This window comes from Oculina patagonica, chromosome 12, assembly GCF_052425735.1.
Source record: "Oculina patagonica isolate OP01 chromosome 12, crgOcupat, whole genome shotgun sequence".
Taxonomy (NCBI): domain Eukaryota; kingdom Metazoa; phylum Cnidaria; class Anthozoa; order Scleractinia; family Oculinidae; genus Oculina; species Oculina patagonica.
The window spans coordinates 23,559,894-23,576,288 of record NC_135769.1 but is presented as its reverse complement, the minus strand read 5'-3'; the positions used below and the strand labels follow the sequence as shown (position 1 = coordinate 23,576,288).

The 16,395-nt window shown below is 39.0% G+C and overlaps 3 protein-coding genes across 3 annotated transcripts in view; 1 reads left to right on the top strand and 2 right to left on the bottom strand.

Annotated features, from left to right (window-relative positions):
* LOC144632318 (uncharacterized) overlaps positions 1 to 16,395 on the bottom strand; it is a 140,679-nt gene that overhangs the window by 15,280 nt on the left and 109,004 nt on the right. The window lies entirely within an intron of this gene.
* LOC144632313 (ribonuclease H2 subunit A-like) lies at positions 2 to 7,682 on the bottom strand. Its single transcript, XM_078490935.1, has 8 exons — positions 7,546 to 7,682; positions 7,199 to 7,270; positions 6,541 to 6,667; positions 5,641 to 5,728; positions 4,897 to 5,034; positions 4,436 to 4,520; positions 3,562 to 3,685; positions 2 to 2,704 (listed from the first exon to the last, which is right to left on the bottom strand). Exons 1-8 carry the CDS (start codon positions 7,667 to 7,669, stop codon positions 2,560 to 2,562), a joined length of 903 nt encoding a protein of 300 aa, XP_078347061.1. The 5' UTR covers positions 7,670 to 7,682; the 3' UTR covers positions 2 to 2,559.
* LOC144632300 (uncharacterized) lies at positions 7,982 to 14,396 on the top strand. The gene is made up of 5 exons (XM_078490921.1): positions 7,982 to 8,321; positions 10,085 to 10,151; positions 11,262 to 11,427; positions 12,523 to 12,805; positions 13,970 to 14,396. Exons 1-5 carry the CDS (start codon positions 7,982 to 7,984, stop codon positions 14,143 to 14,145), a joined length of 1,032 nt encoding a protein of 343 aa, XP_078347047.1. The 3' UTR covers positions 14,146 to 14,396.

The following is a 16,395-nucleotide window of genomic DNA, read 5'->3' as shown; positions in this document are numbered from 1 at the left end:
AGTTTTGCATGCAGTCAAAAACGACCAAAACCAACATTAACTGTGCTGGAGGGATCATAAAATATCATTTTTTCAGAGAGGTTTATACTACGCAAAACTACTCATTGACAAGCCCTTTGCATAGGGTCAGTGTTCAAAACACTTAAGTCATCCAGAACAAGTAGTTTCCTGCTGAGCAAATTACATGGGTAACTAAATCATTAAAAAAGTAAACCAAGTGAAACATGCAACTGCCCTTTCCGAAGCCCTGAGGGTTGAAAGTAAGGTCACTCAAGCAAAACAACAAGTAACCAACATTATACAACAAAGAAGCACTTCTGTTTCCATACAGTGATTCTCTCCTCTGCAGAGGCTCCATCAGTGGAGGGGAAAAGCCTTAAAAAAATGAAAAATAGGGGAGCACGGGGAACGACAGGAAGGGTGAGAGTCTCCCACACGCTTCTGTTTTTCTTTCTTCAGGCTCCGCACGCTTACGTTTCACCTCTCCCCATTTCCCAGCAGCATGGCCTATATTTCCAGCACGAAAAATAAAAAAAAAATCTTGATGATTTGGTAAGTGCAGAATGCAATATGGAACAATTGAAAGTATGATGTTTTATATATGTTCGTGTTTATTTGCTTTATTTTACTTTCGGAAAAACTGTTCACAGGCTACTTGTATTCTTTCCCAGGTGTTCCTTACGCTAATCTTTGCAAACGTAACACAACACTTTTGTTCGTTTGTAACAAAATACTTTTGTCTTCCTTGAAAATGCGATAACATGAAACTTTTGTTTTTTGTTTGTTTTACGGCGGCATCGATGACATTTGTTTAATGTAATTAAGTTACGGTTTAGACTGCACGAAAGACGATTCTCAAAAACTAAAGAAACAAATCTAATCAAAAAACATATTTTTCGACAGGTTTTTTAAAACGCAGTACAGCTAGGATATTTGTTTCCTGGTTATCAGGTGTTCACGCCGAAAATCCCGGTGCAAGTTTTTGCATACCTAATTACGAAAGCGCTGTGAAAGTCTCAAAATCTAATTTAATTAATTTGTGGTTTTTACTTGGCACCAAGAAGTCTGCAGGAAGCCTACCGCAAACACGCAATACAAGCGATGTTCATGATAGTTCCAGAAAACAACGTAGACTAATCTGCGCATGCGTTTGGTGTAAATTACGTTGAGTAGTACCACAAGGAGAGCAAAGGGTTTTCTGAAACAAATATATACGTTTGAGATCTTCATATGAAAGTAACGTAGATGTGCTCCAGGTTTTACCTAGGGGTATGGTCAGGTGCTCCCCACCCCCACCCCCTCCTCAGGAATAATTAATTAATTGATATTAATTAATTAATTGGTGATTAAAAGTTTACACCGCGTTAGCGGCTTAGTGGCTTAGTGGTTTAGGGGTTTAGCAGACGCCAACCCACCAAACCATCACAATAGTGCATTCTGCACTAAAAAGGCCTCTGCGGAGGAGAAAGATGCAATAACACACAAAGGAGTTCTTAACCACCCAATAAGGACAGTTTTAAAACAAATATTTTTGTACCTAGTAATCCGCTTAGCTCACCACAAGTCTCCCTGTAGCTCAGTAATTAGAGCGTCTGATTGGTATGTGGAAGGAGTTTGACTCCTTTTGAAACTCAGAATTTTTTTCTTTGTCCAACACACACATGACAACTAAAATTAAATCTCGAAATCATATTTTTGTATTCATATTAACAGAAAGGACAGCTGTTCACATTGAAGGCAATTCTGAAATATATGGTGGGTGATTACTGTCATAATTAAACTTTGGATTATGTTACTTGTTATTGCATTTTGTTTTACAATAAGTTGCTTGTGTGTTTGAATTTTATGTTGGTTGTATCAATTTTCTGTCAGAATTCAGAAATTTTCGTCTAATCAAATTTTCGGATAACTCTAAACTTTCTAGTCATTTGAATTTTTCAGGTTGTGCCAGTTTTCGGGAACTATTCCAATTTCAGACTGTTTTCCAATGCTTTGCATCTCCGATTCGTTTTTCGTTTCTGGTTTTTTTTTTTGCCAGTAGTTCGAATTTTCGGACACATTCAATTTTCTGCTACTACTAGTTCTCGAATTAGCCTGGGGACTAGTGGGAGGAGTGGAAGTCACCAGATCAAGGTAATTTATTTCCCGCCTTGTTGATCCAAGATGGCGGATAGAGAGCCTTCGTCAAATTTTTCCCAGGCCATTAATCTTCTGCGCCAGGCAACAGAAATTCTTTCATCAATTGAAAATGAAAATAATTCGTCGTCATCAACACCGACTGGACCTTCAAACGGTAGTGGAAGGGCTCAAAGTGCCACTCATCCCGCAGATCCCGGTCCTTCACAAGACAGAAAATTGATACAACCAACATAAAATTCAAACACACAAGCAACTTATTGTAAAACAAAATGCAATAACAAGTAACATAATCCAAAGTTTAATTATGACGGTAATAACCCACCATAGAAATATTCAAAACATTTTATTATTATACATGAGCTGTATTCATGTGTGCACATTTTGTACAAAAAATATGGTGCCAAATGCAGTGCTATCTTTTTAAAAACTATCAACAGGTTCTAAATGTCTTTCTCGAAAGAACTGGTGTCTTTGTTGTTCAACAGAATCACTTTTTGGAGCAAAAAATGATGTTATTGAGGCAGTTCCTGCTGGTGGTGAATCTCCATCATCATCTTCATCATCCCTGAAATTGTTTAAGGAAATTTACTAGACTTGGCAAAAGTTTGAAAGACACATCTGATGTTATGGTTGTCCCTTTTCTTGCGCAACAAAAGAGCTATTGTTTTCTGATAACTGTGACAACTGTGTAAAGATTACCATGCCTAAAATATTTGTCCTAACCTATTTTTTTAGTATTTAAATTCATTCCTATTTTCAAACTCATTGATAAATCAGATAGTTAAAGTGCACCTAACCCCAATTTTTTTTCGCTTAAATGAATCTATTTGTTATTGGAAGTATTTGGGCGAAAAATGTTTTTAATTTGGTTAAATTCCCGATGTTCTATGGCCCGCCAAAGTTGTGCTCGAAATGTTGCACAACCGTGTTTTAGAGAGTCTGGGTCGAGCGAAGTGATCACGTCTACCCAGGAACCAAACATGATAGAATTCAGAACCATGACGGTGGTTTGGATATCTGATTTCATAAGCATAGATTTTTAAGATTTTATATCTTCATTTTCTCCATAGTTTTAGTTTCGATTGACGAGATTATATCCAACATATGAGAGGGTGTTTCATCACATTTTTAAACACCTCAAAGTTCCTCCAAACACTTCACTGCACTTTTTATTTTCAACTCTCTTTTTGGTGTTTAGAAATGTGACCAAACACCCTCTCTCATGTTTGATATCAACAACAATTTATTTCAGCAGAGAAGATTTTTTATAACCAGTGCTGTTTTGTTATCAGCACACATAGCCATTGAGAGGTGATGAATTTCGCATCTCAATCCAGTACATGGAAAGGTATGATCAATTGATCTGATGCAAGAAATTACTTCATCTGCAAAATTTGTTCTAGAAAATTTCAAATTGCTTACCAATGCACAGCGACTGCTTTGCTATCCAAAATATTGCTACAAGTTGACCAGCTAAATCGAACCAGTTGAGGAAAGCCAAAAACCTTGTCTGTCGAATCAGCTAACCACTTTTTAGTGTTGGGATCTATAGCAATGAAGACAATTAACAGCAATTAAGTATTAGAGCTGTGACCTTGACTACTGTGTATTTAATATATTACACTGTCATAATTATGTATTTTCTGTATACAAAACTCTGACTAATCTCAATGGCCATTTTATTATATTTTGCTCTTCCTCATGGGTGGTACTCAAAAAAGTTTTATACAGGGAAGTTCCGCCCTGAGATCCAACCCCTTACCCTTTTATACACCATTTTGACAGAAAAGGCACCCCTTTCTTACGACATATACTTTAAAACGGGACGTTTTCTTGTCATTTTTATGGAGCGCATAATAAATTAAGACGATACAGCCATAAGTTGCTGTATGAAATATTTAATTTAAAAGCCTTTTTAAATATTTTAATGACAGAATTTCCTACCCTTTCATAAACCTAAACTTGTGAAATCGCTACTTTTTATATACCTGCAGCCTGAAAAAGGTATCCCTTTTGGGCAGGCCTTCCTGTATAGGCCGTTATAGGGAGTACCCCCCCCCCCCCCCTGGGGCCTCATGGCGGTGGGCTGGCAAAAAAATATGGTGTAGAAGTCATTATTTGAGTGTCTGGAACCAAGAAGGTATTGGACTTGCAGAAGAAAAAATTTGGCTTATGGACATACATGTAATCCTCATGAGTTGAAAACATACATTTTTTTAGTTTGTTTTATGAATGTGTGCATGGTCTTGAAAAATACTAGTAGTGAAACTACCTAAGGTAAAATGTTTTGTGGTACCTGAAGGGTAACCAGAGCCATGTTCTTTGCTAAATTCAATGTTTTCAGGAAACTTCCATTCTTTCAACACTTTGTCTCGAGCAACCTGGCAGGATAAAGAACAAAAATTATGCTGATTAAGGATTGAGTGGAAAAAACCATTGGTCACACCTCAAGGCAGTGCCACTGAAGATATGAAAGTGTTACTGGCAAAGTTTCTTAGTTACATGGAAGTTCTGTCACCTTTTTTGGGAAAACTACCAAAGATATTGCGATATATACATGTTCCCAAATCTAAGGATCAATAATAATAACACCAGAAAGTCAAACCAAAATGCCACCTATAAGGATTTTTTTCACTCATGTAACTGATTTATTCACTGTTTAAAGCCGCTTTTACATTTATTTTAACACTTACCACATAATAACAACTGTATTAAATGGACTATATACCGGTAATAAATATGAATTGAATATTTCACCTTTGCACAAATGCTTGCGGCACTGACAACAGGAAATTTAGCATCAGCCTTGGGTGCCACAGTGATCTTTATTCCAGGAAATATCTTTTGAAGCTTTTCTTGATATTTTTCTGCCGGTCCCACAGTGTCAACATAAACCTAAAATAATCCACAGTTCAGTCTAAATTACCAGGGTTTTCAAAACAAGCCGGCACCCGCCAGAGTTCCACGGGCAACTTTATTTTATGTCACTGGTTACTTTGGCCATAGCAATCAGCTCGTGAAGAACAAGCTCGCCTTCTCACAGCCGCCTACTCTTCCAGTTGCTGACGCCTACTTCAAAACATTTTGAAATCCCTGAATTACATGTATTAATTTGCTGAGCAAGTGCCTGGGGTGATAGGGGAGTACTCCCCACAAATTTGGGCAGGGTGGTGTTGTGAAACCCTAACCCTATTTCTGACCAAAATATGTAATTTTTCCTACCCTGTTTTATACATGACTGAACTTCTCATGAGATGAAAAAATAACAAAACAACAATTTCTCCTAAAGGCCATTGATACTTATTTCCAGACCAGAGTGGACAAAACGTGTCCTATTGCAGAAGAAAATAGCCAAAGTCTCTACGCTATTTCAGACCAAAAATTAATGGCTCAAAAACCTTACCCCTTGATGTCATACAAACCAACTATACAGCCTATATAAAGACAGGTTATTTCAAAAGAACACCCATGACGATGGAATTGCATACACATGTACATCACCTCATGAACATTAATTCCGTTTGAGAGGAGAAGGTTGATTAGTCCAATGGCTGTATCATGAGACACTTCATTCAGGCTGTACTTGGTTCTGGAGATTAAATTTCAAGGCAACTTTTTATTTTCTGGGAATTTGTTTTTTTAGTGGTAAAACTGCTAGTAAGAATACATCATTATCAGTTTCAATACTTCTGGAACAATTTAGGTTTACTGTAATATCTTCGGTAAAATCCTTGACAATAATGTTATCCTATAGGAGGGCTAAAAATGGAGCCATCCAGTTGTCCTGGATTACTGCCTGGGAAGTCATGTTTCATTCTCACTGGCCCAGGCAAACATTTGCCGACTAAATCATAAAACATAAAATAAGACAAGCATGAAACTGCCCAGGGCAGGCAAAATTTGAGAGCTGCCTGTCAGAAGGTCAAGCTGGAATTCAAGGTTTCTTTTGACACCGGTACAGGAATTATTTTGCGCACACAATCAATATTAGGGGTGGTGAATGGTCCTTCACAAATGCGTGTCTCACACAATTTTTGCCAAATTTCAGGGGTCTCGTCGTCTTGAATTTTTCTGTGACGCTTTCTCTGAGTCTTGTTTTCTTTTGCAAGGCTAAAAAGTTCTCGCAGGCTCGCAGAAAAGATACCAGTCTCGCAGTCTCACAAAGTCTCGCATTTACCATTCAACACCCCTAATATTTCTGTTAAGGTTTGTGGTGTATTCTATTCTTGTTAACTTTATTATAAACATTTCAGAAATAATATATGGGCTTAACTTTAACAACATTGTTACACACTATTTATCTTGGCATCAGGTAAATTTTTCTGTGTAAATAAGCCCGATTATGGGGTATATGCTACAAAATCTTCAACTGAAAATGGCCATTAAAAAAATGGATTTTACCTTCTCAGCATACTCTTGGAAAGATAGTTTGGTGACAAGATATCAATTGCCCAACCAATAAACTCTTTGTTTTCATCAATGATTTGAAAAAGATCCTCACGTTGTTCCTCTGTAAGTGTTTTGGAATCTGGCAAAACAGAAACAGCTTAGAGTTTATCTTGCTCCATGACAAAGTGCATCCTGAGGGCAAGTGTATATGTTTATTTTCTGTATGTTAATTAATGCTTTTATGAGTAAAGGGTCTTGTTGTTGCTCATCATCCCATCAGTTACACATGTATACAGTTGTAATTTTTTAAGAAAACGTGACTCAGGGTATCCTGAGGACAGTGATCCACATATACATGTAATGTACAATTCCCCAGGGTGGGCCAAGGATCTACCCCTGGGGGAAATTATTTTATGGACAGATGGGTATACCATCCAGGGGATACTTAAATTATTTAAGGGGATTTTTTACAAAAAATTACCCAGGGGACTTTTGAGCCATAAGGAAGTTTCCCAGCCCTGAGGATGCTTACTCATACCTACATACAATGATACAATCCCCTGGGTGGACCGAGGTTCTACAACAAGATAGCCCCTACACAAGGCACTATATTTCCATCTTTATTTTAGTCATCGCCATGGAAATGCAAAAAACATGTGAATTTACTAACCTGCTACTCCAAGGTTTTTTACCTCTTCCGATTTTGACAGTGGAAAATAACAGATTCCATACACCATCGGCCCTACAAATTCAAGACAGTTTTTTCAGAGCCCGCGGGGGGGGGGCCCGTGCGTTTTAATAAAAAAACCGGCGTTTTTTAAAAAATCCCCCCGTGGGGAAAAAAAAAAAAAAAAAAAAATTTTTTAAAAAAATTTTTTTAAAAAGGGGTTTGATTAGCGCCTACTTTTAGCCAGCGCTTGCGGAATTTACCCTGGCAGGGCCTCTTTTCAGTGCTCAATGTCACATAGCTTAGCGTTCGTCCAAATTGAAATATTACCGCAAAATTAGCTTTCTTACCGAGTACAGGCCCTCTTCCTGCTTCATCAATGCCTACACAACATGGCTCGCCTAATGTTATTTCTGGTATCACAGATTTTATAGTCAAATTTCTTGAATTATCTTCGAACGAACTGAGATCCATGTTGAAGAAATTTCACGAGGGCAAACCGCGACTGTATTTCGCGCGCAATCGCGCCAGATTGAAGTCGAGGCTCCGCACGACGACAAAACGACAAGCTACGGAGATCTACGAACACTTTACGGAGAATACCGAATGTTGATTGATTTGGTCGACCGGAAGTTTACAACGGAAAGGCGGAAAGCGCGCGGGATTTGATCAACAAGCAATTGAGCAGAGAAATGCAGGAGATAAAAGTATAGATCCTGTGTTAAATGTCGCCTAAAAAACCTTGATAGTGATCTCACGTAGCAAAGAAACTATTCAGTGTAAACTATGAACAGCGTTACGTCTTGTAAAGAAGAAGTTTTGCGCTTATGCGGGAAATATGACGTCTCGAAACCGAGCGTGCACGAAGCAATGAAAGATGCCGAAAATCTCAACAAGATCTTCTCATCTCAAGGTATTCCTTTAGTCCTGGAGTCCAGATTGGTTACAGCGGTTGCAAATCATCCTTGTTTTGTTCCTGATAACCCTTTGAATGCCGAGGTACAAGTGAATTCTTTGCTTCCATACCTCTCGTCTCCTTGCTGTTGGGTTCGATCCATGGCCTGTAGTTTGTTGAGAGTTTTTGCTTCGGGATTAGATCCCAAAGGACAACACATAGAAACACAAGGTAAGATAAATAAAATATAAGATACCAAGTTCTTTATTTAAACTCTAATGTTGGAATGATCGTTGTTTAATTTGACATCTGTACCCCCCCCCCCCCCCCCCATAAAGGGCAGTTAGAAAACTTAAGGGGGCTGCCACTCCACAGTCCTACAATGTTGTTAAAAGGTCTGTCAGTTCTACTCTCTCAGATTATTCAATAGCGTTTGAACAGGCAAAACAAATACCGTATTTTCTCGATTAAACGCCGGACCCCGATTAAACGCCGGCCTCGTATAAACTCCGGGTCAAAATTGCTAGTTTTTAAATAAACGCCGGGGGCGTTTGTTCGAGGTCCCGGCGTTTATTTGAGGTCAAGCTAACAAGTAAATATATTCTGTTTGTCACAAATCTCGATTGCAACATAAACTATTCAATCCATAATAGTGCACCTTTGGGAAATAACCACCTTTGGATACCCAGTGACACTTTTTCGGGGCAGAACGAAGAGAAGGTTCTTTTCTTTAGGTTCTTTTTTTTAAAAAGCCTAAACATCTTTTGGCCTATGACATTTATTTTTTTCTTCACGTTTACTTTAGTCCAGTTATCATGATATTTTTAGTTTTATTTCTTTCTTCACTCTTCGGTGATGGTTTTATTTTTTTTTTTTTTCTGTGATGTGCGCTTGGATGCTAATGCGCTATAGAAATGATTATTATTATTATTATTATTAAAAATCGTCCCGCCTTGACAAACTGCCCCTTGGTCTCAAAGATCGGTAACAATAAATCAATCTGAAGAATTAGCAGAAAATTGCAGTCCGTTAATAAACGCCGGCTTCAAATAAACGCCGGGTTCACAAAGCCAAGTTTGAAATAAACGCCGGGGGGCGTTTATTTGAGAAAATACGGTACTCTCTCCTTTAAATATCTTTCACTCATTTCCCAAAGTCAGCGATCTGAAAGGGTGGAATAATTTATACATTAGCCCAAGTTAAGGTAAAGTTTGCATTCAAGCCTCCCAGGATGGATAACCCTACCCACCGGAAAAATCGCTATCCAGTGGATAACTGTCAAACAAAACCTACTCGACTATCCACTGAATAAAACGCAATCTGGTAGATAGCGTTATCCACCCTTTGAACAACTGGGTCCAGCACACAAGCCATTTGGCCATCGTACAAGAACTGATCACTGGAGATTTACTGCTACTGTACAAAATCTATGGAAATCCATTTTCTGACTAAAGCCTGGTTTTCATATGTCAGGAAAATCCCAGACGATCGGGGACTTTACTGTTTCCCAACCGTCCCAGATTTTGCCGACTAATGAAAACTCAAAATCTTAAATATCCCCATCGTCTGGGATAGTCGGGGACAAATCTGGAGAATCGGGAGCGTTTCTATTTTCCCGACGCATCCCAGATTTCTGCGATGGTCGGCGATCATTCAAGATATATGAAAACTCCAATTCTTAGTGTCGGGGATGTCGGCGATAGTTTTAGCTCGTTACCAATCTTTTAATTGCTTAGCTCCAGTCTCTCACCGCCCCTCAAAACTAAAATGGCGTCTTTCATTGTCGATCAAGGCGACTCTGATCCCAGATTTTGCCGATATACGGCAAAATCGGGATGGTCGGGAAATGGTGAAATCCCCGATCATCTGGGATTTTGCCGACATATGAAAACCAGGCTTAAAGGCTTGAAGGGCTACTGGGTTGAAACTTTCTTGGATGGTTTCCAATATCACTAATGTTTCATTTGTTTGTTTGTTTGTTGTTGTTGTTTTAGTCACAATAATATGTAAGAATCTGCAGACCACTTATGAGGAGTCTATTAATACAGGTGAAGATACAAGGTCAGTGCAGAAAAAAAGGGAAAAAATGGTCTCATTATTAAGCGTCCTTGATGGCCCTGAGGGGTAACAATGATAGGGACCATAAATCTCTTAGCAGGAAGAGCAAAACTCTGTTGCAAACAGAAGCTCTGAGTTGTCCAATCAATTTCAGACAGCTACTGTAACCCCATGCTAAGGGTTTACTCAAAAATTATTTTATATCGGGAGATTCCCAGAGCCCTCCGCCCCGAGGTCCAAACCCTTACCCTTTTATATACCATTTTTGACAAAAAAAAGAACCCTTTCTTATACCTTCAGTAGAAAATGGTAACCCTTTTCACTTAAATAGCCCCTTTAAAGATGAATTCCAGTCCGTACTGCGCAATCTCGGCTGCAATGTTATCGGAGCCCAACACGAGGAATGTTTACAAGCAAACAGCGCACTCCTTCTTCATCGCCAGATTCCTTGCAGACAACAAGTGGGCCGACGCACGGCTCATGGAATTCTGAGTGGGGCGGACTACTTCTTGCTGTCCGGTGTAACGTTCAGATTCAAAAAACGACAACCCGAGTCTGGCAGTCGGATGGAATCAGCTTTAAATACTTAGATGAATAAACCGTTCAGTGGGTCAGTTCAAGATATTTCAAAAGGCCTTTTAAATACTTAAACCCAGTTTTCCCTTCTCTTTTCTATACTCTGACACATGAAATCCCTACCCTTTTAAATACCTCCAGCCTGAAAAAGGAACCCCTCTTCAGGAAGAAACTCCCTGTATGAGTCCACTATAGCAAGTGCTTTCTCTTTGAATGTGAGCAGTCAGTTTTTGTTCCGGAATTCCTACGCGTGACTGGAAAAATTGGATTGTGGCTCACAGCTTTGCTACTAGCTGGCATCCTGGCAATTGTGTTTTTGTGTCCCAAGGTAGGAAAAGAAAGTGATTGTTTGCAGTCTTGTGTCTAATCCCCCCCCCCCCCCAGGGGGAAGGTACTCCCTACCAGCAGTAGACTGACATTAGTTCACAAATTGTCTTTATATTTAAGCCACAAAAAAGGGAAACTGATAGGCCTGAACTACATTTCTTCTAGATGTAACTTTTCATAACTGATTTAATGATTTTTTTTCTTACTTAGGTTTCAGCTTTGTCAGGTGATAGCTTGTTGTTCACTCTGTGCAATCACCATTTCCTGGGCAGCTATCCTGCCTCTCAGTGCAATAAAGTTTGTTCTCTTAACCTTGCGAACTGTTTTGAACATTCTGAGCGATCCTGTCAAGTGTTCAAGTGCCTTTCTTTACCAGGTATAGTAATTACTTAATTTTAAACTGAGTAAATTTTCACTGCATATGACTTAAGATACATAAAATTGTAAGAGTAAAAGCTAGAGCTCTTCATTTTCATGCAAACTTATTTACACTGGTTGTTTCCAATTGATTGAGAGCCTCCCAGGGGGGTTCATGTTCCCTTGTTCCCAAAATTTTTTGGGGGTGATTAACTTAGGTTTAGGGGCACTAGCAGAAATTACAGATTTTTTAAAGTGCTGTTACATGTAGATGAAAGTTTACTGAGTGAACATGAACCAAGGAAAATTAACTCCATAGGTTAATACAGTGAACTCTCTCTTACACCTCTATAAGATGGACACCTCCGTAAGACGGACACCTGGTGTTGGTCCCGCCCCTGCCGTTTTTCAGTCATTTAACTGTAACTAAACTCCCTATAAGATAGACACCTCTCTAAGACAGACAGTTAGAGCCGTTCCCGAAGGTGTCCGTTTTAGAGAGAGTTGGCTGTACCTGTCAGAAATGCTTTCAAGACTTTATATCAAATCAGACCTCGCCCAAAATAATTTCACCTCAAATTGTGATTGGCCTCTTCAACCTTCTGAGCTATGTTTCCTGACTCTGTCTCATATTTATTGTGAGAAAAGGGTCATGGAAAAGTTTGAAAGTCATGGAATTTTTGAATTTCATTTACCAGGCCTGGACAGTCATAGAAAGTCATGGAAAATGGTATTTATTGTACAAAATAAATTAGGCTGGTTATTTTTTGTGAAGAAAAGGGTAAAAACATACCTGAAAACAAGATAATTTTTGAAAATTTCCCAGAAAAATGGTCAAAGTTAGGTCATGGAAAAGGTCATGGAAAGTCATGGAATTTCAAAAGCTCAAAAGAGTATAGTATGAACCCTGGTTATGGCACAACTTGAAAAAATTGGCCATTTTTCTCGAGTATGTTTTTTTTACAATGTCTTTATCTTCCTTGATAATATTGTAACCATCCCCGTTTATTATCATCTTTAATAGGGATTCCTTCAATAATATTCGGGAAACTTTGTACATCGGAAATAGGAATCATTCTTGGAAATATGTTTCAATTCACATTTCTGTTTACAGGTAGCATTAGATGGACTAGGAAAACTACTCAAATGTCCTGCAACATGGAATGTTTTATCAATACTAGAAAAACAGGATACAGTTACAGAGTATCTGCACATATTGCTTGATCAGTCAAAGTTTAAAGACAAGCTTGCCGATGACATTATACAAGCGAGGATGCTTGAGGTCATCGATATTGCGGTTGTGCTTCATACCATTCTGAACTTACCAGAAAAGCGTGAAGTTGGAAAATTACTGAAATTTATACTGGATTTACTACCACCGATCTCCCCCACAAGTGGTAAGTTTTTTATTTAGAATTCAAACTGAATATTGTGTCTAGCTAGAAGCTTTAATTTTGTTACCTCAAAAAAATCCCGAACGTCTACCTCGCCCTAGAATTTAAAATGAACACAACACTTTTAATATTCAGTCGCAATTATTCAGGCGCAATTTTTTGACGAAACCCAACCCGTCGGCTGGGTTTGGGGTGGAGTGGTTCGAACCAATCCTTCGCTGCCTGAATACATATCCCTGACTAAAACAGTTTGAAACACACTGTTATCGGCTCCCAGAGAATTAGTAAGTTCGTTTTTATCTATCACTAAGGGGCTGATATCCATTTTTCTGGGTGTCTATGGTTAGAATAAAGTTGTTGGAGCTGATTAGTTGTATAGCTTGAGGGTTATGGGGCGATATATAGGCGGCGAAGAAGTGTCAGTGATGATGAAAAATAGAGATGTCGTAGAGCTGTTATTGTTAAGTTTGTAATCCTCCCTTGGGGCATGTATCAATTGTTGAAAGTTTTACAACGCGTTTGTCAGTTTTGAGTAGCAAGTCGTGTGTTGTATAATATATTTTTGTTCCGAATCAAAGTACCTAAAAAACGTAGAAAAGTCAAAGAACAAGTCTAACAAGTAGTGCAACCAAAGAATTTCTGATTCTTGTCGTTTATTTTTGTAATTATGCGAGGTAGGGGACGTCAAACGTAGAGGTAAGGTAGAAAAGGTGAGCATAAGGTTAACCAGGCTGCCCTGTTTAAGCTTCTCCCCGCCGGTTTTTTAAAAACGGGGAAAAAAAAAAAAAAAAAAAAAAAATTTTGCACTTTTCATAATTTTTTATAAAAAACAAATTTTGAAGGGAAAAAAAAAGAAAATACATTTTGCCACCCCTAAGGGCCCTAATAAGTAACGTGTACGTGGCGCGAAATGGCAGCAGAATGACGTGACAACGTTCGGAGGGCTCGTGCCATTTCTGATTGGACAATTTTTAAATTGTCCTAAAAGAATAAAAAACTTTTGTTGTTTTTCTGCGAAGATTAACCGAAACTGCACGTTCAACGCGAAGTTTGTGTTCCCTTGTGTGTGTGCTAGTCTTCTTTGCGGTCGTAGAAGAAGAATACGATAGTACTAGCGAGCAAAGTACATAATTTTCAGTAAAATTGTTTGTACATACTTGCTTTTAGAACTCCCGCTCTTGGAAGTTCGATGGAAATCACTGAGTATTATTTACACGATGCTTCAGCTGGCTAAAACTCAAGACATGTCACAACTGGATGATTTGTTTGACAGGGCGTGTTGTGACTCGGAACAAGTGAACAGACTTCGCTCTGTTGTAACAAGTACATTTCATATTCTGTGACTTTTCGCGTCTTCTTCGGTTGATATACATGCGCTTGATATGACTTTGAGTACTTGTGAGCAACCAAACAGTAAAACGGGCCAAATAAAAATGTTGAATTTATTATCTACGTGCGGTATAATTATTGCCTACGAATGACCACTGTGCTTTCAAACTTGTCCTGCTTTCTGAACAGCTATTCAGCTTCAGTTTTCGCTGTCTTATTGGCTCTCTGTAATCCGTCACTGCTGGTGCGCGGTGGGAACCTGGGAAAAGCTAAACCAAACAGTGCAAGATAATTTATGCAAAGAGGACAACAACTGTGCGACAATAAGCTACACTAACAGGGCGACAAGAGAAACAAACACAGAAACGCTGGTTCAGAGATCACGAATACAAAACTCAAGGCTCCATTTCCTGTTGGATAACGCTCGGCGCGAACGGAATGAAATTCTTATGCACTGTTACCAATGTATGTGTACAGATGTCCAAAATGGTCGATTCTCACGCAAACTAGGAGGCAAGCGTGGCCGAGTGGTTTAGGGCGCTGGTGTTGTAATCCGGAGGTCCCCGGTTCAAGACCTGCCCTGGTCACTAGCTGGATTTGTTTCTCGGTTTCCCGAGTTCAAATCCTCGACCACGCTTTGTATATAGCCAACTGGTCTGCCTCCTGCCAGTTGGGATTTTTTTTTTCATTTAAATATTTGTTTCCTCTGTTTCAGTGGCATGCCTGTAAACTAGCTATCTCGTAGAGATATGAAGCTAAGTGCATGACCACCATTTAAATTTTTTTTTATTTTAAACTCACGGCCCAGACAACCTCAAGTACTATCCATAACATAGTGAAATATCTTCACTTAGCTCTAAGGGTACAGGGGCTCTGCTAGAATGCAGACAGTAAACACAACAGCTTAATTCCAGCTTATTTCCAGATGGTCCCATTTAGTTATTCTCTTTGTTGTCTTCGCTGATCAGAAATCACCCCGCTTTACAGACATCCGCTTAATTCGGACACCCCCCCCCCCCCCCTTATTACGGACAGTTCCGTTTGTCCCGACAAAAAGCTCATACATTTTTTTACACCATTGAACCCGCTTAATATGGACACCCGTTGATACGGACAACGGACACTTTTCTGTGACCCAAGTGAAACGCTCTCATACAAAGTTAACCTCGCTTTACGGACACTTTTCGGTCACTTCTTATCTTTGCACCGCACAGTTTCATTTGTAACAATTGGGTACTAAATGCAACCGCTTGAAAATGTAATGTATTAGTAATACAGTTGCATAATGACGTGCCATGCTTGACAACTGTATTAATACAATGTCTCTGTGACGTTTATTCTCAGAGCCCGCTTAATACGGACACCCCGATAATAAGGACACTTCTGCGTGTCTCTTTGCTGTCCTTTGGAGCTAGTCTTCTTCAGGGCCATTACTATAATAAAATGCAGTACTTTTCCTTGCGTTACAATATATACTGACCCCGAATAAGACTAGCTCTGCTAGTTGAAATATCGGCCAATAGATTTTGACCTTTTGCCTAAGTGCCAGCTTTACAATCAATTTTGGTTCTATTTACACTTAGAGTGACGTCTGGTACGAGCATTTCTTGAGCAAGAAACAATACAAGCCAAACAGTTTTATTCTTCTTTGCGTGGGTCTCAGGGCACTATTCTTATAAACATCATGAGCATTATCACACTTGGGCCGATTCGAGCAAATCTAGAAACTATTTCTGAGTATTTCGCTTACAGGAGTAGCGAAGGAGGACATTTAAATATCCACGAAAACTCGCCGAAAACAAGAACAGAATGGAACGGCTTATAAATTCAGTACTGCCCATCGAATGATCCGTGTGTTTATTGATTCCCAGTGGACACATGACAAATGCGTTACTTGTAACACCCACAGCAGAGCTGACTGTATGCACGTGCCTTGTTTAGGACGAGGGGAGGAGAGGATGGGGCAACGTTTTAGGCGGTCTTTACCAGACAAACAACATCCCCTTTCTGTCGTCTTATTCTTCACTAAATACGACAAATTGATTCCCATTTTCCCCCTCTTTCACATCCTGCTGATTTAAAATAGACCTTCCAGACCAAAGCAGGAGTTTGTAGTTTTAATTTTATAAAATTAAGGGCACTACAACGTCAAAAGGATAGAAAACAAACACGCAAAACAAAATGTACTTTCTGATTATAATCTGTTCATATAAAACATTTTCTGGATGTTTGTTTCGTTCCTCCATGGAAAGTTCTCATGTTTT